Here is a 24,929-nt window from a genome sequence, read left to right as displayed (position 1 = left end):
CCAGTTCTTATGTCTCTTCTTAAACTGACATTCTTCAGCGGCTTTAATTTGCTCGTCATTTACTGCTCTTTGCTTGGGAGCATCTAGAACAAAACCCTTTCCTCCACGTCCCCACTCCCCTTCTGGGTTTAAACGGCTTTACGGGTCCTGCAGGCTTCACTCATCACCTGTGAACTTGTACTCAGCCTAGTCTGGAATGAAATGCCTATTTTGATGATCCCAGGAGCTGCCTTCCCTGTGGCCCTCTGCCTACTTTTTGATCCCTCGCTATAGTCACAGGTTCCCCCAGGGCCTCTGAGGTGAAGCAGTTCGGGAAACCGGAAGAAAGGGCTTTGGCCTGGGGTGTGTGTGTGTGTGTGTGTGTTTATAAAAGATCCAGTCCTAAAGCAGATTAGGAGTGGTTTAAGCATGCCAGGGAAGGTTGTCCTCTCTGAATCTAGAAATCCACCCCTGCAGCAGGGATGAGGAGGGTCATGCCTGCCTTACCACGTGCTCCAACACCCTCGTTAGTGGCACCCGGGGGCTGCGGCTTGTCCTTCTGCCTTACCTTTGATTCCTTTACGTAAGGGGGTTTTCTCTATTTAAACAGAACACACACACGTGTCCGGTGCCATTCCCGCCGAGTGGGTAATCACTGGGGATGCAGTTATTCACCTGCATTGAAAGCCCCACCCCCAAAGGGGCCAGGTTGTTCCCTTCACACGTCAACAGGACTCACTTCAGCCTAGATAAAGCTGGATTGCTGCTATTCCTGTCGGCGAGGCTCCTTCGTGTGGCTGCTCGCCTAATGGCATTAGTGTTTCTCAGATGTCTTCTTCTGGCACCTCAGCGGCGGCCCCTAACCCAGCGCTTCCCTACTTGGAAAAGCAGCATCATATGTCACTGCCCTGGTTTTACCACCCACAAAAGATGCTCCAGACAGAGGTGGTTGGAGCCGGTGTCCCACCGGTTTGGCAGTGCCCAAGGGAGGTATTGCAGGGAACGCAGCGTCTTCCCCCCATGCTGGCTGCAGCTGGAGGTGGTCTGGATAATAGTTAGGAATTACACCAGCTCCTAAGCGTACTGCCAGCTAACCTGGTGCTATCCCGACCGTGGAAGTGGGGCTGAGGAAACAATGACACCACACCAAAGCGTACCAGATCTGATTACAAAGAGTCTCTAATTGTTTCTGTTCTGTATGGTGACAATGCAGAAGGAAAAGGAGAGTCCTTGGCAGCCTCTTCAAAAGACTTTCTCCAGGGCTGGTTTGGAAGTGAGGAAAGAAGATTATTATTTTTTTTCTTTTTGGTGTTTGGGCTTCTCTGAGCCTGTGTTGTACCAGCATGGGTGCAGGATGCAAGTAGACATGTCACTGGGTAGGTATGTGGACATATGTACATAAGGACCAGCTATTCTTATATCTTTCCCTCTTACTTCTTACATCTGCTTTTGTCTCAACTTTCTCCACCCCATATCCCACTTACCATCCCACGCTGAGGTGCATGCAAACATGGCCAGTTTTATACATCCCCATTCCTCTGCCCTGGCTAAAAACTGTCCCTCTCCACCGTCTGGTCAGCGTTGCAGCCATCTCGTGCCAACACCTCCCCGTCCCCCTCGGGACACCCGCCTCCCTCCCCACTCTGCTCTTCTGCCACGTGGTTGGCCTCCTCACTGGCCGCCACCACAGCGTTGTCGGTGCTGTGGGTTGGCTGGTGGTTGTCGCTGCTGTGCTCCTCAGTTTCCTGCACATCGGACTCTGCTTCCTCAGTGTCACTCCCACCACCTGCGGAGGGATTCTTCTCCAGGGGAGGCTCCTTCTTTTTCCCTCGGTTCAGGCAGCAGTAGGTGGCCACGGCCAGGAAGACAGCAGAGAGCACCACCTCTGAGCCTGCCAGGTAGAAGATCACCTCGTAGTTCTTGAGAGCATCGACCAAGCGGCCTGGTGGTTGGAGAAGGAATGAGACAGTTAGCTTCAGCCTACGCACTCCTGCATGGACAGCCCAGCATAGATGGGCAGCACCTGTATTTGGCTGAGGACCCATTTCTCAAGGAAAGAGCAAGAAGACCGAATATCTAAAAATCACTCTCGGCAAAAGCCACACTGTACCACCAGGGAAAGTACTGTAAGAGTGTAGGTTTGGTGTTTTCCCTTGTTTGGACAAGGTTAAATAATTGCAACACGCTGATGTTATGGTCTTACATTGTAGTGGGCCATTTTCTTCTTGCCAAGGTGAGATAAGCTTCTGGGGACTTGGCTTGTCCAGTCTCAGAAAAGAAATAAAATTTGAGAAGGCATTACTATTTCTTAAGCTATCATGACAGGAGAACATTCAGAGGGGGGAGAAGAAACATCTCTTTGGCAAAGAAATCCCTTTGGCTGGCCCACACCTGATGATTTATCTGCCAAAGAGATGTTCTCAATGCATCTTCTGAATGCACTGGAGCTGGAGGGACAGTTCCCAGCCCTCAGTACTGGGGAGCCTGAGAAGCCATCCTGTTATGGTCAGGATGGCACCCACTGAGTATAGGACCAGGCCGTGGTGACTAGAGGCTTCATCCCGGTCCTGAGTGCTCCTGACTGCATATATCACCCCCCAGCCCTTACTGCGCTATGGTGCATGGTCTGAAACCAGCCCCAGGGCACGCTGGGGTGCCTCCCTGAGAAGTCATAGGAGGCACGTGGCGAATTCCTCTCTGGTTGAATGTGCCCCTGTTCACCCAAGCTGGATGGTGGGCAAGGAGCCCGTGTGCACGCACGCGCGCGCGTGTGTGTGTGTATGTGTGCAGCTTATCCTGTGCCAAACCCCCTCAGCCCCACGGAATGGGAAGCAGCTCAGGAGGATTACACCAAACAAAGCCACTTTGTTCCACTCCCTTCTTCCAGCCAAGTGCTGCTCCACTGACTCCGAGCCCTGGGGTTTGCCAACACACTCAAGCTTCCCATACCAGGGGGAAGGTGGGAACCACAACTTGGCTCACCACCACCACCATTCTTCAGTGACCCTGCACCGTCTGTGTCCCATTGTGTGTGTGCATGATACCAAGGCACAGCTGAACCAAGCAGGGGGGGCTAAGGGGTGTCCCCCATCACCAGCCACTGGTGTGCCTTGTCCCAAGGAGCTGTTAAATCCCCCTCTCCCCTCATGATCTCTCTGTAGCTGCCTCTAAGACACATATTTCTTGACTCTCCCTGGCCTGGGACTGGCGACTGCCCAACAGGTTGTAAGATGGGACATGAATTATTGTTAGCATCAAGAGGGTCTTCTCTTGGCCACCAATTTTTACATGAGAGCTGAGTGGAGTTGCTGAGGGCAGGTTTCACTATGAGCTGGGGGTACATGCTGGGAAAAAGCTCATTCCCACAGAGGTCTTCACTGATGGGCTTTAGCCCACGTGTTGCAGCTGAAGAAAGGGAACATAGGAAGCAACGGAGTGGTGCCTGCCTGGGGATTTGCCCATGGTCTGTCCCGGCCCCTTCCTCACAAATCACACATACAGGAAACTGCACTTCATTTGGAAGTGATCCTTTAGCATGATTTAGCTTTCTCAGACCAGATCAGACAGTTAACAGGAACCTACATCAGCCTCTTTGGTGAAGGGTCTCTCCCCATTCAACAGCCTATTTATGGGCTGTTTGTGGGGCGTGAACCTTACCAGGGACTGTGGCCTAGACTAGACTGGTTGAGAAGCTGTGAGTGGCTTCATCCTCTTTAAAAAAAAGTAACGACCAATGCCTCAGGTGTCTCCACAACCTGTTTTGAATTGATTGACACCAAAATGCCTGTGCCTTGGAGTTGGAATCAACACAAACTCAGGTCATTATTCACAGCAGCAGTCAAAAGGCCACGGACACCAAGAAGAACTTGAAAGATCCTTGTCTTTACCTACCAAAGACTCTCAAAGGTTTGCCTGCAGCAGGTGCCTGACCCTACCCATTATGTGATTCTATGCAATGTTCGCAGTGAAGGCAGAAACCTGGATCCCAGAATGAGAGGGAATTGCCCCTGATCAGGATTGAGGGACAGTGGAAATCATGCCACTGGATAGCTCTGTACACCCACCATTGCTCAGGTCTCTGACCAAAGCAGAGAGAGAAGTATCACTTGCCATTTTCTGCCTCTGCTCAGATTCAGCGTTATGGTGCATGGAGTGAGATTGGGAGCTCTCACCTCAAATCTCGGCTTCCAGGGGAAATTTGAAGTTGAGAAATAGAGTCTTTCTTCAAGTACCATGCCCATGCCCAATACCTGCAATACCATGGAATGGCAGCCAAACAAATCACTTGTGTTTTGCAGCAAGAGACCTACCTGCAGAAGGTGGACCGATGAGCACAGCAAAAGCCTCGATAAGTAGGACCAGCCCGATGGCGCTGGAGAACTTCTGGGAGCCAACGATGGCCATCAGCACCTCGAACTGCAGTGCCCCCACCATGCCGTAAGAGATGCCAAAAAAGACACAGAAGATGACCAGCCCTGTGTAATTGCTAGCCCTGGCACTGCAGATGTCTGTCAAGCCATTGAAAAGCATAGCGAAGCTGAACAGGTATGCTACATGAGGGCGGACCCACTTCAACCCTGCCACCATGCCACAGGCTGGGCGGGCAAAGATGTCTATGAAACCAATGATGGAGAGCAAGAATGCAGCCTCTGTGTCTGGTACACCTGTGTCCTTGGCGTAGTTGACCAGCAATATTGGGGGCACGAAGAGACCCAACACCAGGATGAACTTTGAAATTGTGTAAATGATAAACCCTCGGTTGGAAAAGATACTAAAATCCAGAAGCTTCTTTCCTTTCTTGGGCTTCTTCTTGGTTTTCGTGGCTTTCTTGGTTCCCTCAGTGGCACTGATTCCCTCCTCTGATTTCCCTCCTATGGGCAGCATCTCTTTGGCTTCGTATTTGTCCTGAGCCTTCTCCGTCTTTCGCTTCATGCCCATATCCAGGGGTCTCATGACTGCCCCACAAGTGCAGCAGTTAAGCAGAAGGCCCCCCATGATAAGGAACCCTCCTCGCCAACCAAATTTCTCCAGCAGCACTTGCCCCAGTGGAGAGAGGGAGGAAAGGAAGACAGGACTCCCAGCAGCAGCCAGTCCATTGGCAAGAGGACGACGCTTGTCAAAGTAGGTGCCCAGCATGATCAGTGAGGGCTGGAAGTTCAATGCCATACCCAGACCTATGTGAGGGTGAAAGCCGGGAGGGAGACAGGGGGTGCAAGAACATGAGACATGGTTTGCAACAAGCTGAAAAATCCCCTCAGACTATCCAAGTCCTGAAGTCCCATGATGGGATTCAAGAACTTGTGTTCCTCACAAGTCTCTGCTCCTTCACATTGGTGGGTTACCCCCAGAGAAGATGGGCTAAAACAGCCTGTCTACCTGAACTGTATTTGAATTAGGTAGCTGTGGCCATGTTTAGACAGGACCTGTGCCTTAAAGAGGAACTTTGCTTCCCTCCCCTCCCCTATCGCTATATACGGATGCCATCCCAGCTGCCATGATTACTGGGCATCACTTGCATTTCTTCTGTCACTCTCCCCTCAACCACAGGCCCTGTCTGTTCAGATGCAGTAGATGCATTTCCCACAAGTGCAACGTTCAGGACTAGATGCTTCTTGTGAGCAGGTGCAAATAGGTGAGGGGAAACCTGATGCTAGAAATATCAATGCTAAGGGGAGATACAACATAGTCTTGGTTCTTCCACAGGCAAGTCTGTCCCTCCCAGCTCCTGGGAATCTCACCTGTCAGCACGCCAGCTGTCAGATAAAGCTCAATGATATTGGTGGTAAAAGATGCCAGGATCATCCCAGCGGAAGCTAGCAGCCCACCGATGAGCATCACGGGCCGGCAGCCAAACTGGTTCACCATGATGCTGCATACTGGTCCTGGGAGGAATCAAAAGAGACACAGTGGAAGACTTAGAAGGAGATAGGACAAATGGGAAGGTGCAGCCTGCACAAGTAGGGAACCAGGGGAAGATGAAACACTAATGATGGAGATCACTGCTTGGCTGCTTAGATACACAGCCCTTGGGCCCAGCCAAGGGAGAGAGACTACCGTGTGGAGACCTTTGTTTTTCCCCATGCCCTGGGAACAAGAAGGGCTCAGTGTGACAGGGAAAGCACTTCAGCAGTGGGAGCAAACCCCCTGTTAATTGTCTGAGAAGCAGATGGGGTGACTCCTGAGGTCTCCTAGGGCAGAGGAAACAGGGGCATGAAATGCAGCACACTCCTAAAAGAGAGGCGGTGGGACAATTGTATTTTGCATGTTGGTTCATGACGGGACCCGTGAGTGTGAGGAGAGCCCATGGGGACATGGTCTGGGCCCGTAGCAGGGCAGGGAAGGCACAAGTTAGGGAGGGGGAAGCATATCCAAGCATCACCTGTTCCATAGAGCATGGCCAGCATGATGGAGGAGATCCAGGCTGTGTCACTGTAGCCCACGTGGAAATCTTTCATGAGCTCCTTGAAGTAGACACTGACGGCTTTCGGGAAGGCATAGGAGAAGCCAGTGATCACAAAGCAGCCAAAGAGCACAATCCAGCCCCAGCCACCATCTGGGGGCTTCACAGGAGCTGGGAGCTGCCCTTCCTCTGGGTCAGCTCTCCCCATCGTCTAGCCTGGGAGGGGAAAGGCAGACCAGGAGGAGGTAGGGCAACAGAGAGAGAGAGAAAAAAAATCTCTAGGCAGTGCAAGAAGAGAAGAGCACAGCAGTAAAACATTTACTACAAGGTTTCTCTCTACACCCACCACCTCCAAGTTCCAGGAGCCTCACTGGGGGACCACATCATCTCTCATCACCTTCATCCTGCCAGGTAAGGCAGGATTGCTTTAGGGTGCAAGATCAAGCCACAGCTGGGCAGAGGGAGGAAGGTCCCCCTGAGCTCAGGGAAGCCCACAGCTCCATAACCCCTGGTCAGACACAGCCAAGCAGGGTCACAGCTCCCAGCTGAGACTGGAGAGCTGCATCTGATGTGGTGGAGCATCAGGATCTGCAGCACCCCACTTGCTCCATATCTAGCCTTGCCTGCAGGCTGATGCAAGGTGAGAGCCAGCAATGTGAACCCCGATCAGTTCCCAAGATCTTCCTTTGAGCCTCTCCCCTCCTGATCTGCTCCAGCTGGGAGCTTTTCAGGACCTGCCTTGCTACAGATGCCTCCAGCAGTGAGGCACAGGAGGTCCTGCTGTGCTTTCTTCTGGGAAGCCTCTGTGCACAGCCTTCTCCCTTGCCCTCCCTTCCCTGCCGTAAGTGGTCAGATTTGGGAAATGGGTGAAGGGGGAGAGCATGGGCAAACCGGTGGCGGTGGTTATTTGCATGCCAGAGAGATTAGGGCTCTGTACCTACATGGAGTGGCCAGAACAAAGCCTAAGGGGGAGAGAAGGAAGGAATTAGAGGGGATGTCTTGTGAGTCGCTCTCGGGGCTGTTAAGCTGCCCAAGAATTTTGCTCCAGTTGGCTGCTGTGGGTATGTTTTTCTCATATCTCCCCTCGGCACCAGGGCTCTGCCATACACCTTCCAGCACTGTTGGCCTCAGTTTCTTGGTCAGCCAGGCTTATTTTAACACCTGTATGCAAAAACATCACTGGCCTTTGATCATAGATGCTCCTAAGTAGCATCAGACAGGTGCTAGAAAGCGGTCCGGCTTTCTCCGTGCCTGACCTGGGTTTTGCTGCTTCTGGTTTGCCCTATCACCATCCTGCTGGCATTACACCCCTAACATGAGTCCTGTCTCCTCCCATCTCCCTTGGCTGAAGGACTACAAGATGGCATTAATGTCCCCATCCCTTGCACTGGCAATCATGAGAAATGTGAGCAGTCACATGCTGACTGGAGACCACTGAGGGACAAGGACACTCCTATGGATGGCAGACACAGAGCTAGCACCTCAGAGCTGTGGATCTGGATGTATTGCTCAAGGCAGCCCCCCTTCTTTGTGTCCTCTAAGCAACAGGGGGGACTTGCCCTGATTCCCATGGCCCTGCCGTTGCTCTGCAGGTTGAACAAGTGCAAATCCTATAAGCAAAAGCATGGATGTCACAGGCTGGGGCAGAGGCCAGGTAAAGGACCCTTGCTTGGCAAGAGGTGGTCCTACCTTGTGACACCCCTGAATCTTGCAGAAAAAGCAAGTGACTGGTCTTTCTCATTTTGCAGGAGGTTCAGCATGCAGAGCCAAGGCTGGAAACAGGGAAGTGCTCTGAGAGGGGTCTGAAACCATAGTTTAGGGGATGCTAGAGGAGGGGCTTGCAAGACAAGACAGCTAGGCCAGTTCTGGACCCCCCCACAAAGGACACGACACGTGCACCCACAGTGCATCAATATAAGGAGGCACAAAATGGTCTTGACCAGTTGGTTTTAGTCAGGTACCTTAGCACCACCTAGGAAGGGTGGAATCGGAGTCACCAGCCACCCACAGTGGTCTGCCTCTTTCCCCTCCCTGGGGAAACCTTGCCCCTGAAAATATTTGAGGGTTTGTTCATAGCAGTACCCAGGCATCTGCCACCACCACAGGTCCCTGCAGCAGAGATCCCCAAACTTTCAGGACCCCATCAGCCATGAAAAAAGGGAGCAGGACCTGTCTCTGAGTGTGAATTGGGGCAGCTCTTCTTCTGGATGGCCATACCTTGATAGCTCTTGGGCCGAACCACGGGGACGGCGCAGGCTACTCCAGACTCTCCTCCCTAGCCCAGGACTCAGGGACTGTGGCAGGGGACAGAGATATGAACTGAGAATAGGGTGCTATAAAGACATTTTCAAGGCAAAGAATCATTGCAAGGAAGAAAAGATTAATTATACACTCTCCAGGCACCCACACCTTCCCCCTCACATCCTTTCTGGTGTTATCTGGATCACTAGCACCAGGACAGCCAGACTGAACAGTCTCACTCAGCTTCTGCCATTACCTGTCTGCTGCTCCATCTCCCAGCTCCACCGGACTAACAAGGTAGGTACAGCTGTACAAAAGGTGACCTGCTGCAAAAGCGCAACGATTTCTTGATCAGTGCTGGTGTTTCACCACTGCACCATCTGCTGCACATAGCTGCCTCAAATAGGAGCGACTGACACTAAATACACCCTAAGCCTTTTTATCCAAGCCCCTCTCCCAGCCTCACCCTTCTTGATCTCGTCCTGCACCACAAATCAAATGAATCAATCAAACTATTGCATTTCATCTTTTTTTTTTTTTCTCCCAGCTTCCTAGCAAGAAAATATTTATCCATCTGTGGCATGCTCTTCAGAGATTTCTGTAGCATCGCCTGTCAATGATGAGTCAACAGCATCTGATTTTTAAGAGCACATTAGACAAGTATCTGTCAGTACTGTTTGTGTTTGGAGCTGGATGGGTACCTCTGCAGGAGCCACTTGCTCAGTGCTACACAACTGTACAGCAAGGCGTGAAGGGGCTTTTACCTGTTTGCAGCTAGATGTTGGCTGAAAAAGATGAGGTGCACCAGAAGAGTTCACCTGTGGAGATGCCTCCAAAGCCAATATGCTATAGCATAACTCTGCTGGAGATTTATACCCACTCTGGGCCAGGCGTTTCAGAGCTGCCTTGCTCCTAACACCGTGGCGCATACGCCTGGCTCTTCTGCTGACGGCTGCACACAGTGGTCACATCATGTATCCTGCACCTGCCTTTGCACACTCTACAGCTTGCTATTATTTTCTCCTCAGTTAAGAAGCTTTATCCACGGGTAAAAATACCATTGGTAAGTTCACATGCACCTAAAAGCTCATCAGCATAGGCACCTGCCCTTCCCCGTGCATCACAAGCAGGTGGGCTAGAGCAGGCTCTGCTGCAGAGCTAGCTGCAGGTGGGTGCCAGGAGAAGATTTGCACTGACACCAGAAGTCACAAGCCCAGGTGGGGAGGGCGAAGGCCACAGCAGGTTCAGCCGTGGCTGCCAGCCCCTGGATGCACACAGAGCAGTCGGTGCTGGACAATTCCCAGCAAAGCCCTGCTGTGCCAGGCAAGCTGTGTCCAGGAAGGTCTACACAAATGCTAGGATGGCTCCTCATGCCTCCGCACAATACGGATGGGGGTGTGGGTGGGGGTCTGTTTATCAAACGCAAGGGCCACAATTCAGGCCACCAGCCCCCCCACCTCACAGACGTCACCCTGGGAAAGCATTTGTTAAAGAAATAAACAAGTGCAGCCCTTGGGTGAGATGTTCCATTGGCAGCCAGTGCCAGGATGCAAGCATCCCTCCGCGCCACTGACCTGTGCAACAAAGTGACGACCTCCCAAGCACGGGCTGAGCCTCCGAGGGCACCTGTCCGCAGCGCTCCCCTCTCCCTCTGGCTGGCACTTCCCAGCTCTGATGATGAGGGTGCCCGGTTAGATGGTCCCGCTGGCTCTTTGCTCCATGGTGGGCACGCCGTCAGCCGGACACGGGGCGATGCCTGCAGAAATCCAGCACCTGTCGAGTGCTCTCTTGTGCCCTGCTCCTTCCTTTGGGGCAACTATGTCCTCTCTAGAGAGCTAATACCCTCTCAGTCTGCTTTCCTCTGGCTCCAATGCTGCTCAGCAAAGCCACCTGTGGCCAACCCAGGGGGATTCCCCGTGAGAGGGGACCCCCTTACCTGCCGGGGGTGCAGGTAGTGCCCTGCGGCGCTCCCAGCGTGGATGTGGGTCAGCAGCCGCTTATGGTTTCAGGCCGGCAGAGACCGGCGGGTGCTGAGCGAGCAGAAAGCACTTCTCCACTTTTAAGAGGCTTTTCCAGCCAATGGGGAGGAGGTGGCTGCCTGCCGCGGCCCGAATCCCCCAGTAATCCTGCTGCCATGGGGCTCCTCGCCTTTCCCTCTAGACCAGGGCAGGCTGGCAGGAGCAGATTCGGAGGGGGTGATGGAAGGGGGTGCTGGGGATGGAGGGTGGGTGCCAGGGATGGAGGGTGGGTACCAGGGAGGGGGGCAGTGCAGGACGAGGGCACAGGCCCACACTTCAGTAAGGGGTAAAATGGAGGAAAGGGGCTGCTTTCAAAGCCCCCACCACCACCACCTCCTCAGCCGCCAGGCATGAGGATGAAGAAGCGCTGACATGGTCCTGCAGGGCATGTGCCCAGCAGAGAGCAAAGACAAGGTGGACCAGCCGAGGCATCGCTGCTGTTTGTGGCCTGAAGGGCAGGATCCAGCCCACCCCTGGCAGCAAACTAACACCCCTTCCCCACCAAAATGAACCCCCTCAGCAGCTGCCACCCAGGAGGGTGTCTGGTGGGCACCAGGGACAAGCCAGTCTCCGGCTACACATGGGGGAACCCTTTTTACACCCAGGGAGGAGGCTGGGGCTGGGGCTGGCCCCAGGTGGGATTTTGGGGAAGGGGGGAGTGAAAGGCCCAGGCTCTAAACCCCCAGAGCCCCTCAGCCCTCACTGCTGTGCCTTCCACGGTGGCAGGGCGAGGGGGGGCTGCGGGGGCTTTGCAGCGCTCGCAGCTGGGGTTTAATTTCTATTAATAAGGCTAATCGGCTAAAGCCCTGGCCCTTGCTCACGCTCCCTCCCTCGCCGCCTCTCCCTTTGGCCCCCAATGGTGGGGACAGGCTGGTGGGGCACCCACAGGACCCCCTGGGGGGAATCGTTACGCCCGACACCCAGCAGCCCTGGGGCGCCCCTGGGGCTTACAGCCTGGGTGAGGAGAAGATGGCCACCAGGCCTTGTCCTCCCAGGGCAAGGCTTGCCCACGCATGGCAGCTGTGAAGTTGGGGCTTGCTGCCCTCCAGTGGCAGGACAGCTGGAGGGAGCCGGGGGTGGCTGGCGGTGGGGTCGTGCAGCCCTCCTGGTGCCCTCCATGTCTCCCCTGGGCCCCTCTGCTGGAGGTTGCCCTTAGCCGGAGCCACTGCACGGCAGTGTTCAACGTAGGCAGCCATCATGGCCCCAGTGCTGATGGGGACCCCACGCCTCTGCATCCTCTGACCAACGCAATGTCCCAACCGCTGGGACAGCTACAGAAGCAGTGCTCTCCATTTTATTTAAAAAAAAAAAAAAAATAACCCAAATCTTTGTCACAGGACAATAGGCGAAGGAGCAGGGCAGCGGCACTGGGCACTGTCGCCTGCCTCTGCCTTGCCCCAGGGCTGCCCAGCAAGGGAAGGGGCTGCCCTGGGGACAAGAAGGGGCAGATGCTGCTTCCAACAGACACAGTTGCCAAAGGGGCCGAAAGCAGAGAGCTGCACGCTGCAGACCCCGTCAGCCAGACCACATCGCTGGACATCTTCTTGTGGCCTCTTCCCTTCGGGGTTCATTTTTCGGTAGCAAAGAGATGTTCGGCGAGTGTCCTTCTCTGGCCACAGCCGGGCTAGCAAAGCTTCGCCTTCCTCATCCTGCTAGTGCTGCCCCATGCCACAGATGATCTTACCCATCCATCCCTCCACCTCCCAGACCAACAGCATCCCCTCTCTCAGGCCACCAGCACCAGTAACAGCAGACTTCTCCCACTCAGGTACAGTCACATCACACGAGGAGGGGAACAGGGGGATACCCAAAAAGAGCAGCAGGGGTCCGCTGCTGGCTAAAGAACACCAGACAGCCAGGCGAGATGGGTCCCTGTGTCCCGGAGGGAAGGGAGAGGAAATGAGGGGTCACTCCATGAGTGGTAACACGAGGTCTCTGCCCAGCTAGGGGGTCGCAGCCCATCGCTTGTATGCCTCCCCCTTCCCTGCTGAAATTCTCTTCCATCTGCAGCCCTGCTTCATCGGATGATGGGTGCTGAGCGGTCGTTGGTGACCGTGGGACGCAGCTTGACTGTGGCAAAGGGGTTGGTACCTCTGGAAAGGGAAAGGAAACAGGCAACCATCACGAAATCTGCAAAGACCATGCAGGGGTCCTGCTGACCAAGCAAAGACTACTTAGTCCTGCCGGAGAGCCACTGCCATGCCAAGGAGGAAAGCATGGTAAAGCTGGCTGCTGAGTATGTTTTCTCCCTCCTTAACACACGCTACTGCAGGTTCCCTTGTGGTGCCCCTTGGGCTCTCCTCAAGGCTTCTCACCCTCCCTCTTCCATGGGATGAAGAAGGGGCACTAGCATAAAGCTGTCCCTTGTGTTAGCACTCTACACTTGTGGCTCCTGACCTCCAAGCAAGGAGTCAAGGAGCAGAAAGAGGCCGCAGCACCATGCCAGAAACATGGAGACACCAACCCAGCTGCAGAGGGAAGGAAAACGGATTTATGGCAAGTCTCATCTCCACAGACCTGACTCATCAAAGCTAAAAACCATGTCCCTTACACCTCTGCTCTTTCCAAGCAGGCAGAGCTGCAAAAATCATGTAGCTCCATGCTCAGGCTGCAAGCTGCTACTGGGGCTCTTCCAAGATGGATTAGAAAGAGCATGCAGGTCTGGCCATCTGCTCAGGGTGCTCAGGCTGTACCTGGTATTACCAGAGGTAGGAGAGAGCCTTCCCAGTCAGCCAGAATGGCCCACCTCTGGTGGACCCCTCTATTGCCCTGGAAGGTGGGTTGTGCATTACTTTCCTCCAGACTTTTGCATTCCCTGTTCCTCCCACATTTGATAATCCAATAGATTAAATAATAATAGTATTGTAATAATGTCCCCCCCCCGCCTGATGATTCCAGACCGCAGCTGCACACCTCACTCACCGTGGGAAGAGTTCAGGGGGCTGCTCAAATACTCCTGATTTCTGCAGTGAAAAGAAAGGCAGCAGTGAGCGATCCGGGATGGGGAGGGGAATGGTGAGACAAAAGTGGGGCAGGAAACACTGCACACATGGAGGAAGATTCCACAAAACACTTAAGTGAGTTAGGAGCCCAAGTCCTATTAATGGAGCTCTGACTCTTTATTCATTCAAACTTCGCATAATCTCACAAATCCACCACTACAGATAACACCCTGTTTTCTGTGGTGGGGGTTGTCCCTACACCACAGGTTCCGTATTGCCCCAGGACACCTCCCTTTGTCTTGGGGAAGAAAGGAGATGCCTCAAATCCCCAAAATGTCATGTCTGAAGAGCACAGCAAACAGTGACATTCTGAGCTACGTTGCACCCTGCCAGCACAGCCAGAGATGCCCCCCTCATGTTGCCCACACATTCTGGCAAAGAGTTCATCATCAGTGCCCTCACGTTTCCTGCATCCACAGGGAACTCGAGAGCTGTAGCTACCTACCCTACACCACATACTGCTTAAATGTGGACCAACCTGATGGAGAAAGATGGACCTAGGCCCTGTTGCCCTTATTCTTGGCCAGTAAATGGTGAAGGATCAGTGACAACTGGCCTGCTAAAGTATGTCAGTTTCTGTAGCTGATGGCAGGCAAGAAAGCCACAAGTGGCTGTCTGTATTACAGGTGGGAAGGCAAACACACATACATTTGCTCCTGGCTCAACTGGAGGATGTCTTGGGCAGAAATTTAGAGCAAGGCTGAGTCCTTCCAAACTTCTGATGAGGCTCAATCGCTCTGCCATGGTACTCCAAATGGTCCAGGCACTTCAATTGCTCAAACCCAGGTCTATCTCTACACCCTAGCCCTGGGACCAGACTGAAACCAGTGACCCAGAGGCAGGGTTTGGCTGCAGAGCCTGTTCCCCTCTGTGTTGTGCAGCCTGAGGCTCCCCGAAAACACAGAGCAGGACATGAAGGTAAAAAAGATTAATTAAATTATGCATTTTTCAGTCCTTTGAGCCATCTGTTGCTTGCAACCTCTTACTGGCCTGGAACCAGTAGCCAGAGATGAGGTTTCCCAGCCTCCTGTGAGACTGAGCAAGTGATGCCCCATGGGCAGCACCATTTTTCCCTCTCCCAGGTCCTCTCCTTTAACTGTCCCCAACTTTAACTTTGTCCTCACCAGTCAATTCCCCACAGCTGGAAGCAGTGATAAGTGGAGGATTTCCTTCTTAGTACGCTATCCATAAGCCATGGGTTGGACACAACTTGTAAGGCTCTCCAAAATGGCTGCGCCCTCAGCCTTTGCCCCTAGCTTTTCCCGTACCCCAGCTGTGACTTCAACCCAACCCTTGCTTGATTTTAGAAGAGGAGCCCAATGAAACTCCCTTCCATTCTTTGAAGAGAGAAGAAGGATGGCATCTCTGTTAGCTGGTCACCCACTCCCAGGCCAGCCTGATCACTCCTTGGTCCTACTATTAGCAGAAAGAGGCGCTGCCCTGGAGCCACCAGAAATCAGGCTGAGAGGTCATGGAGAAAAGAACTGAACTGAAGGGCCCCTGGTGAGCAAAAAGAGAGAGAAATCACAAGGGCACTGGCAGAAAAGCAGTCCCTTGAGGGAGGAAAGCCAGGAACTGCAGATCTGCACATACAAGGCCAACTGGCAAGGTCCACCAGGACACGGTGGCATGGGAACAGACTGGGTGAGAAAGGCCAGTGCTAACAAGACCCCTTAGGTCAGGAAGGAAAGAGATCACACACCAACATCTGGAAGGTGTATTTCTTTCTCAGAAGGCCAATGGAGAAAAGGTGTGCCTTGGAGGATGAAAGTCAGACATGGCCCACTCCACACACCCACACACACCAGTCACTCCTCCTGCACTCACCTTGGAGCCAGAACTGACCGGAGTGGCCACCGCACTCTGGTGACTGCTGACACCCATCGAGAGGGGAGGTGGGTTTGGCAAACTGGGCTGGGCAGCAGCAGGCCAGTAATTGCTAGAGGAAGGAGTGCTGGGACGGTCCAGGATGTCATCCATACTGTGACTGCTTCGCAGTGGGAAGGACCTGAACAAGAGAAGACAGCGGGGTGAGAGTCAAAGAGCAAGGAACAGGGGGCATCACAGGTGCTATCCACAACATGTATCTCTGGGATGCCTCTGGAGAAAATACACATGGCTTGGACTGGCCCAGTCACAAGCGCCTTTGAGAAGATACCGCACATGTTAGGGGAGCCATCTAGAGTAAGCCTGAGAGATCTCAGGGCGCAGCAAGGCTCTCAGCAGATGCTTCAGCACGGGAGCACTGCAGCTCTCCACAGGGCACACCCCAAACAGGCACCCCACTGGTGTCAGCTACCTACAAGTAGCCATTCCAGCTCCTGCCTGGCTGATTGCTCTCCTGTTACCTGGTGGCTGGCTCCTCCATCTCCCTCACTTCCTCCAGAGGCTTGACATAAGCTTCGGGGAACCAGCCGCATCTAAAGCACAGAAGCAGAGACAAATGAGGTCCAGGCAACCATGGTTTGTGGCTATTCAGATCCAGCTGCCAAGCACTCCTCATCTACACCCATCCCATACATCAACTAAGCCGCTGCTGCGGCTACCTCGTGTGACAGGGTTTCTGTACATCTTTCACCCCCAGGTGGAGCATGGGGTTATTGCAAGACAGTCCTTGAGCTTGGAGCAGGACTCGCTTATCTCAGAGGCGGTGCAAAATTCCTGCTCCGGGGAGTAACACTTATGCAATCCAGGAAGAGACGCTCTGACTGAGCATGATGGCCAAGGCCACTGTACAAGGAAGCTGTGGAAATCCCTTCTCCTCAGGGCAAAGCAGCTCCACCCCAGAAATCTCCCCCAGAAGAAAGGCACTGCTCTTGCTCATCTTGCATCTGAGCGTGAGCTTCCCTCCAGAGCATGGTGCAGGGATGCCACGTTTGCTTTGCAAACAGGTGTTGGCCGGCAGCACCATGAGGAGTAATTCAGTAAGCGCTGGGTGCAGCAGTTTCCATGCCCTGTCTGTGCTGGAGGGTGCGGCAGCAGTTGCAGCGTGAGCTGAGAAACGCTGGGCCTCTCAGGTAACTCCAGCAGTTCACAGCCCTGAGCTGGGTCCCATGACAGGAGTCACTCAGTCACACAAGCTGGGAGGGGGTCACTGCATCCCTGGCTCTTCCACCCAAAGCCCCTGGAGCCTTCTCAGGCAGTTCATCCCCGCTCACCCTGTCCCACTGCATCTCCTTGGCTTGGAGAATCCCTGTGCTAGGCACAGCCCATGACGTGGCAATGTCCCACCCAGATGGTGGGTGAGACACAGTTGCCCAGGCCACACCAGGAGGGAAGGAGGGACACAGTTTTGGGCTTAAGCCTCCCAGCTCCAGACCTGACAAGCCTGCACCAGGCTAATTTACGTACACTGATGAGCCCTCCAACTTGCCATACAGCCAGCCATTCTGCGCGTCCGGCATCAGCACCGTGATGACATCCCCGGGGTCAAACCGTAGAAGGGTCCGGTTGGCACCCGTCATGTGGGGCACGATAGCCTGCACTCTCGCCATGCCGGTCCTCCTCCTGCCTTCGCTGCCACTGCTGGCCTCACCAAAGGAACCTGAACGGGAGGTACGGCCGGTAGGGAGCAAACCTGCAGAGAGGCATCAGAGGGGTCTGGCTGGAGTCCGGCATCCTCTGCAAGACCTATGCTGCCTCGAAGGGACCCTCACTTCCCCAGTCAAGTACTTATCCTAGAGGAGTAGATGGCCTTTCTCTGCAGGCAGAGAGCAGGGCATAGCATGGGAAAGGGTAAAACATTCCTCTTGCAGGAGAAAATCAGCTCAAGCTGAAACCACTTGCTTTGCACTGTGTCCTCTTTGGCCAGATGTCTAGGGCACAGGCACTGCCTGCTAAATGTCTGGCTGATGTCCCTCTTCCCAACCCTGCCAGAGCAACTGAAAATTTGGGCCTTTTTCCTTTTTTTTTTTTTTTTAACACTTTCAGGAAGAAAAAGCAAGTGAGACATGAGGTAATTGGCTCTTTTTGTAGGTTTTGTGGGGCAGGTTAATATTTAATCAGGTAGCACAAGGGAAGGTGCATTACCAAAATGGGAACTCCAGTAAGAACCAGCCCTCATGGTTCAAGCCTTGAAAATTGCACACCCTTGGGTTCCCCTCCTCACACAGCCAGCCAGGAAACCTGGCCTTGTCCTGGGTGGACCCTTCTCTGAAGACTGAACTCAACCTTCTCAACCTGCTTCATTCAGCCTTGCCCTCCCCAGCCCCCAAACACACTGTCCTCTCACCATGCCCAGGGATGTGGCTGAAGACTGGTGGTCTGATAGAGCTGTGGTCCCTCCCCAAACCCAACCCTGATCCCAGAGAGGCCCAACCACTGTGTCTCTCCCCAGTGTTTCTCCCAGACATGAGTCATACTTGCTGATGGTGTCCGCCGCAGAGGCCGCCTGGGGGAATCTGATTGAGGAGACAGTCTCATTTCTGGAGGCTCCGGAGAGAAGACGCTGGATCTACTCCCAGTCATGGGAGAAACAAGGGATCTCTGGGGCTGTTGGAAGGAAAGGAGGCTGAATCCACAGGGGCTGCATCAAGTGGGACATGCTCTGAGAGATACCCAGTCCCTCTCAGAAAGCCAAACCCAGCGCGTTACCCCATTGCGGCCATACACATGCTTCCCTTCATCTTGGCCAGGAAGGGACACAGCAAATACCACAGTCAGCCAAGAACAACCCTTGGTCTGCAGCCTGAAAGGGGAAGCTGCAGCTGCACCACCGCCAAGGCAGAGGCTCTCCATGGGCTCCTCACCATCTCAAGGTGGGTGGGGGTGAGCCGGCCTGACGGATACCCCTGGCTGTGGGAGGCCGCAAGAAGACCCTGTGAGTGGCTGTTTGAGGGGTTGCGGCTGGCCTCCAGCTGCTCCTTCCACTGCGGTGCCTTGGTCTGGATCATGCCCCGTGCCTGGAGAGAGAGAGAAAAAGTAGGGGTGATGGACAGGGCAGAACAGCTACAGAGGGAGCCGAGGGCTGCCACGTACATTCAATTAGAGACCAGGTCCTCCCACAATTATGTTTGTGGGAATGGCTAAACAGAGCCCCACGGGAGTGAATTTCTAGGATGGCACCCTCCAGCAGAGACACCATGGTCCCAATGACCCTACCATAAACTCCTACATCACCCTTCCATCTCCCGTCGCCCACGCACCCAACTAACACCATGTCAGCACCATCCTCACCCCTGGCCATGCTCTCCCAGCCCAGTAGTCAGACTGGACTCCACAGCAAGAAAGAAAATAGAGTTCCCGCCCAGTCCATGCACAGATGCTGCCTTCACCCAAGGAGTGGCTCAGCCCTGGCTCCCTCCTGCCTGCGTGGTCCTCCTCCAGCCATGCTGGTGCTCCCTCAGCTCCGCTCTCTGGCCTGCCAGGGCCGTACCCTGCTGTAAAACTGGAGGAGAGTGTTGTAGAGCATCTGGTGCTTTTCAGCCAGGAAGCGGTAACGGCGTTTCTCCTCCAGCTCAGCCTCCCTCTGGCTCTCAGAGACAAATGCCTGCATCTCCGAGCGCAGTCGCATCACATTCTCCTGGGCCACAGGGGAAAGAGGGAGGAAGGGATCAGCATAAATCCATCCAAGTGGGCTCACATACGGCAAGGGAAGGGTTGAAACAGGTCATCATGTCTACCAGCTTCCTATTCCACTCAAAGTGCTGGAGCAGCACAGACGAGCTAGAGCAGAGTGCCAGGGATTAAGTCCTTGCACACTGAGGGTTGCTAAATGAGGAAAGGGCTTGGCAGGACTGAGTACCACAGGTCAGCAGTACCCTGTAGAAAAAGAGTTGCCTCCTTTCCAGATAAGCCTGCTGCCTTTTGAACGTTGGGGCCAACCCCTTGGCTTTTAAGGAAGGACGAGGTTGCTTAGAAACCAGCCCTGACTCCAGAGAAATCATCCAGTTCTTTTTCCAACTCCCCTTCCTGCAGTCATGGCTCACCTTCATCTCCCGGACATTTTTATCACGGGCCCTCTCCATTCTCCACAGGTCTGCCATGCACTTATCCAGGTTGGTGGCTCTGCGCTGGTACTCCAGCTCATACTGCTTCTGGCTTTCCTGCCAGGGACAAACCAGGCTGGGTGAGGAACCGGAGACCAAACGACACTGATGCAGCAAGGGTCCTGCTCTGATGGGTGGTTGAGCATCTGAGTCCCTCTGAAATCAGGCTTCACTTGGACCTCTTATAAAAAGTCTTTCTTTACCTTTCTCTTCATTTTTAAAGACCCCAGAGTGCCGAGTCTCAGGATCTCAGGAGCAAGAACTGGTGCCCAGCTCCCCCTGCATTGGCAGCAAGCCCCCAGTTCTGTCTCCCTCCGTGACACTACCCACCAGCATGGCCAGCTGGGCCACAACAGCACAGGACCCACACCTATTCAGAGGCTGTGGTTCAGGGAAGCTGGGAATTCTGCTTTGGGGATGCCAATTCTCTCAGCCCCGTTGAAGCATTCAGCAAATCCCACTGCACAAAGGAGAACAGCTGTCTGCCCTCTTTAGTCCTCCATCATCAGCCAAACTACTGGGGGTTTGGCCCATAATGGGAGAAGAAGATAAGCCCCCCCTAATTCCTGCTGAGGAAAGTCGAGGAACCACCTCAAGTGCTCAAGCAAAAGCCCTTGGGTGGAGGGCAGAGGGAAACGAGGAGGGCTGAGGAGGAGAAGGGGGTTCATCACTCACGCTGATGAACTGCACGTCCATTTTGGTGTTCTTCTCCATGTGCTGCAGCAGGTCCATGTGGAAGGTCTGAGCCTGGAAGAAGCAAAGGAGCCATCACCCTCATCCCTTCACCATACAGGGTGAAGGGGTGGCTCACAAAACCCACAGAGCTAGTGACTCCTTTGCCACCTGGACCACATACAGCAGCCAGAAATGGGCACATTAGGACTACCACAGAGTAGCCCTGCAGCCTGAGGGTGGGCACTCAGCACCCACCTGACCATTAACCCCTGAGCTTCAGCATAGGCACAAACAGCAGTATCTGGAAGGGTTAGCGACCCCTTCACTCCTGCCCCACCACTGCCACCCGGGGAAAGAGAGGATGGCCTGACTGCATCTTCAGAGCCAGGCATTGCTCAGTCTACTGCACAGCTGCCACCACGCTTGTAGAGGGGTGATGGCAGTCCACCAACGGCACCAAACATTGAACAACAGCCAGGCTCTGGGCATGCCAGCTCGGTAACAGGCCTCTGTCACACGCAGCAGGGGTAGCAGGGAGGCAGGAGATGGGGCAAATCGGGCAAAATGCCAGCACGCTGTGGTTAAGGAAGTCCCTTTTTCCCCCACCTGCACCAGCCCCCAGGAAAACCACTCACCACAACTTCCAGATCAGAGCTCAAGAGTCTCTGCGTGTTGGACATCTGCATCAGAATTTCACCTTCAGGGAAAAAGACAGGAGAGGGTAGAAAAATTCCACGGCCATTTCTGCGTGCGCCCGAGGAGGCAGACCAGTAGAATACAACTCAGGCTGATGATATATGGGTGTTGAAAGTCCAACAGATATCGCAACGCACTGCTCTGTGCACCCTGAGAGAGGCTGGTAGCCTTTCTCCCCAGGTCTCAGCTCCACCATCACTCCCCAGGCACTGCCAACACGGGATTGCTCCAGTCCACGAAGCTGCCAGACCAGCGCTCCGCTACAGCCCCAGGTGCCAGCAGGCAGCTTCGGCTCTGCCATGGGCTCCGGGTGCTGGGTTTCCACTCTGCTGCTGCCCCTACGAGGCCCATTTCCATCCCCAATGGCACCTCAGCTACGGTGCGTGGTTCTGGCTGTCCTACAGGAAAGAAGCTACAGCACTCACTGCCGATGCTGTGTGCAGTCCCGCTTCACTGGTGTTGGTAGTATGAAACCATGAAGGGAAGAGACTGACGACAGGGAGCAGAAGAGTGAGCTGGGTGGTGCAGATGATGGTAGGACTCTGCAGAAGGGACACGTCTGCTGGAAGATTTTTACTAAAATGCTAAGTATCAGAGCAGCTCCCTGAACATACTTTCAGCCACTATCATTAGGCTGCAGAATTATTTGCGTTGCTGAGTGTAAGCCCCTCAGCTCTGAGGTGCCATTTCAGCTGGCTGCAGGCGCAGGAGGACAACACCTCATCAGCTGTTGTCAGTCCATGCTCTCCAGCTTTTCCCTCACACCTGCAAGGAGGAGCAAAATGGTTCCTCCAAGATGAAAACTTCAACTCTCAGGGCAGAATGCCTCAGCAAGGACTGGTTTCCATGAAAGGTCCATTGCTGGAGGTCCATCCCAGGAGCTGCGCTCAGTTGTTGATCTCAGAAAGTTACAGGGGAGAGTGCTGGGCCTTGGGGTTATTCAAGGATACACAATAAATTTGACTCTTACTGCCTGGACAGGGCCAGGCACTGTAAGACACCATTTAGAGGAGCTGTCTTCCTTCCCCCAATACCTAGAAAGGAACGAGCTAAGGGGGAAGGCCAAATAAACGTAGCTGTGGCTCATCACAGGACAGAGGATGATGGCAAGCAGAAGAGCCTTACCCAGCACATGTGAGGTGGAGCTCTGCAGCGCTTGCTCCCCAATCTTCTCGATTGCCTTAAAATACACTTCAGCCGCTTTGGATAATGCTGTGAGGAGAGGAGAGGGGAGGTAAGGATCTGGCCTGCCTTCCCACCATCACCAGCCCCAGCAAGCAGCACACAGGACAGCCACCCCCTGGTGCCTCGCCTATAGGCAAGGGCACCCAGTTTCTCCTCATCTGTGCCTAATAAGAGTAGTGGGTACTGGAGTAGAAGAGTGCCAAAGAGAAGCTCAGGACAAGTCAGAGGAGGGGACCAGCAGCCTTGTCCTGGGTGACAGCACAGCAGGTGCCCAGGACAGATGTGACAGCACAGTCTGGAGCCCGGGCCATGCAGTACCCCACTCACCGTGGAAGGCACGCAGGTAGTTGTTTCCCAGGTACACCAGGTTCTCCAGCGCAGGGTTGAACTGCTCCAGAATACTCTGTGGCCAGGCAGAAGCACGTTAACGCCTGTCTTCCCCATGTCCCAGAGACCTCAGCAGGTCAATGCCCTCCCACTGCGGTTCGGCTGGGTGCAGCAGGGACACAGAGAGCTCCCCCAGCCATGACACTGGATGGCTGCAGTGACGTACAGCTGAGCGCAAAGTCAGCTCCCTGCATCAGAGGTAGCTGCAACCTTCAGCTGCCCTGAATCCTCTCCATCCAGCTGGGAGAGGAGCAATGGCAGAGGGCAAGGTAGCTTCCTGGAGAGCCAAATGGTGACCTGAAAATGGCTTTCTCCCGAGGTCCCGCACTCGCTGCAAATGGGGGAGTAACTGCAAGGGGATCTGAGCAGACTTTTCCCTCATTCCTGGGCCTGTTGGAGGGCCACCACTTATTATCCAGGCACAAACACAACTTTTTCCTGGCCAGCATGTGATGCGCTGCCAGACTCGGCACCTTAGAGAAGGATGGATTGCTTCAGACAGCCTCTCAGCTCTCACCTGCTCTATGCATCAAAGGTGTTTATTGCCGGCAGCAGAGCAGACCAGAGGGTAGAATAACCCCCTTCTCCCAGCCCTCCCCACCTTGGTGCAGCACCGATGTGCGTAGGGAAGCATCGTGAGATCAGACTGCTCTTTCCAGCAAAGGGGAAAACAGCTGACTGAGCTCCGTCTTCCTACCGGCAACCAAGGCATGTCACCCTTCATAAACATGCCCCATATCCAAACCACCCTGGTTCCCCAGCTCCTTCACGGATCTGCCTTGGGTACCACACCACCCTCCCCCTCCTGCCAGCGGTCTGCTCTCAAACACAGCCCAGAGCCCACAGAAGCTGCTGCAGTTCAGCCCGGGGACAGATCCAGCCCTCGGCTGTCCACCCTTCGAGGGAGCCTTTGGCAGAAAACAGCTCTCCTCCCACCCACACATATCCCCTATGCTGACAGTAGCAGCCTCTGGCGTCGGCACTTACCTTATAGATGGAGATGGTGGATCTGTAGGACAGGTCCATCTCCAGAGCTTTTTCCCTCTTCTATGAAGAAGCAAGGAGCAAAGGAGAGCACAAGGTGCTATACCAGCCCGGAGGACTCTGCTACTGCAGAGCCGACTGGATGGAAAGAGCCCGTCGCTGGCAAGGTAGGACAGCAGGAAGACACAGACGTGGTACAAAGGGAACGGAGCACTGCTGGAGTTTAATAATTCACCAGCCAGGAGGCTGGAACTTGATCTCTGGAAGTAACCGGACTCTGGGAAGAGAGGAATCCTGTGACAGCCAGCAAGGGCATGTGACCACCTCCTTTAATTATTGATTGCGGGCTCTGTACCCAGCTCCACCTGCCCTGACACCTGCGGAGCCAGCCACCTGCCAGAGTAACTGCCTTATGGCTCGCTGCCTCGGTCACTGCCACCGCTCAGAGGTGGTTCGCTCCACCTTGCTGTGCTAGCAGAGCATCTTCAGGTCTCTCGCGCACAGGCACCAGAGTCAGGAGATCCCTATCAGCTTGTGATCACAGGCAGCAAGTAACTTGGGGGGGGGCAACATGAAGAAAGGTCAAAACGGGTTCCACCTCTTCCCTGCCCACTATTCCTCCACCCCAGGCCTCAGCCCTCTGGCTCTTTGCCTCCCTCAGCTCCCAGTCTCAATGTGAGTCCCCGACAGCAGGCATGAGCTTGTGCCTGAACCCTCCGGCTCTCCCTGCCTGCGTGCAAGGAGGCCCAAGCACAGCATCACCCTGGGAAGTCCCTGCAGATGGTGCAGGCTTATAAAGAGAATGGGAGAATGCAACCCACAGGCAAAAAGCATAAGGGAGCTCATGTTCTCTCCATCTCGAGATGTAGGGGTTTGGTTTCCCACAGGAAGGTAGGCCCCTCTGTTATGTAGGAAAAAGAAAACCTTTACTCCACATTAACAGCCCTGTAATTCCACAATGTCATTTGTGAAAGTGAAAATCAGAAGGCAGATAATCAGTTTCTAGCCCTATTCATGACTCACCACCCACACTCCTGCCAGCGGAGTCCCTTTGGAATTGGTGGGCACCAGGTCCAGCAGGCTTGCAGCAGTTACCTTGTCCAGGAACCACCTGGGGCTACCAGAATTAAAGCGCCATCTCCAGTCATTTGTATTCTGAGGGATTTCAGTGTTCCTCTTTCTAGGCCTGATCAGCACCAAGAGGATTCTCACATGGGAGTGGGTACAAAGCCTCTCCACCGGCTGCAACTGATAAGCCCAGCATGCAATGCCACACTTCGTGGGACCACCAGCCACTCACACCACACGTGCTCCCAGGGCTGGCAGCAGGGACAGGCCATTCACCTCTTCAGCCTGTACAAAGGGTATAATCCTG

The 24,929-nt window shown here is 54.2% G+C and overlaps 2 protein-coding genes across 2 annotated transcripts; both read right to left on the bottom strand.

The window, feature by feature from the left end:
* Positions 1-1,526: 1,526 nt before the first annotated feature.
* SLC16A8 (solute carrier family 16 member 8) lies at positions 1,527-6,587 on the bottom strand (the record flags this gene model as incomplete). The annotated part of the gene is made up of 4 exons (XM_082498557.1): positions 1,527-1,921; positions 4,290-5,153; positions 5,718-5,861; positions 6,359-6,587. The coding sequence occupies 4 exons, from the start codon at positions 6,585-6,587 to the stop codon at positions 1,527-1,529; spliced, it is 1,632 nt and encodes a 543-aa protein (XP_082354683.1).
* Positions 6,588-12,044: 5,457 nt separating this feature from the next.
* Positions 12,045-23,596, bottom strand: BAIAP2L2 (BAR/IMD domain containing adaptor protein 2 like 2; the record flags this gene model as incomplete). The annotated part of the gene is made up of 14 exons (XM_082492871.1): positions 12,045-12,731; positions 13,561-13,601; positions 15,468-15,648; positions 15,989-16,060; positions 16,992-17,217; positions 18,002-18,131; positions 18,389-18,541; positions 19,015-19,161; positions 19,568-19,684; positions 20,303-20,374; positions 20,938-20,999; positions 22,124-22,210; positions 22,511-22,586; positions 23,558-23,596. 14 exons carry the CDS (start codon positions 23,594-23,596, stop codon positions 12,656-12,658), a joined length of 1,479 nt encoding a protein of 492 aa, XP_082348997.1. The 3' UTR covers positions 12,045-12,655.
* Between the last annotated feature and the right edge of the window lie 1,333 nt (positions 23,597-24,929).

The sequence above is a fragment of the Vanellus vanellus genome, assembly GCF_965231255.1.
Source record: "Vanellus vanellus genome assembly, chromosome: 1".
NCBI lineage: Eukaryota > Metazoa > Chordata > Aves > Charadriiformes > Charadriidae > Vanellus > Vanellus vanellus.
This window is presented reverse-complemented; position numbering and strand designations above follow the sequence as displayed.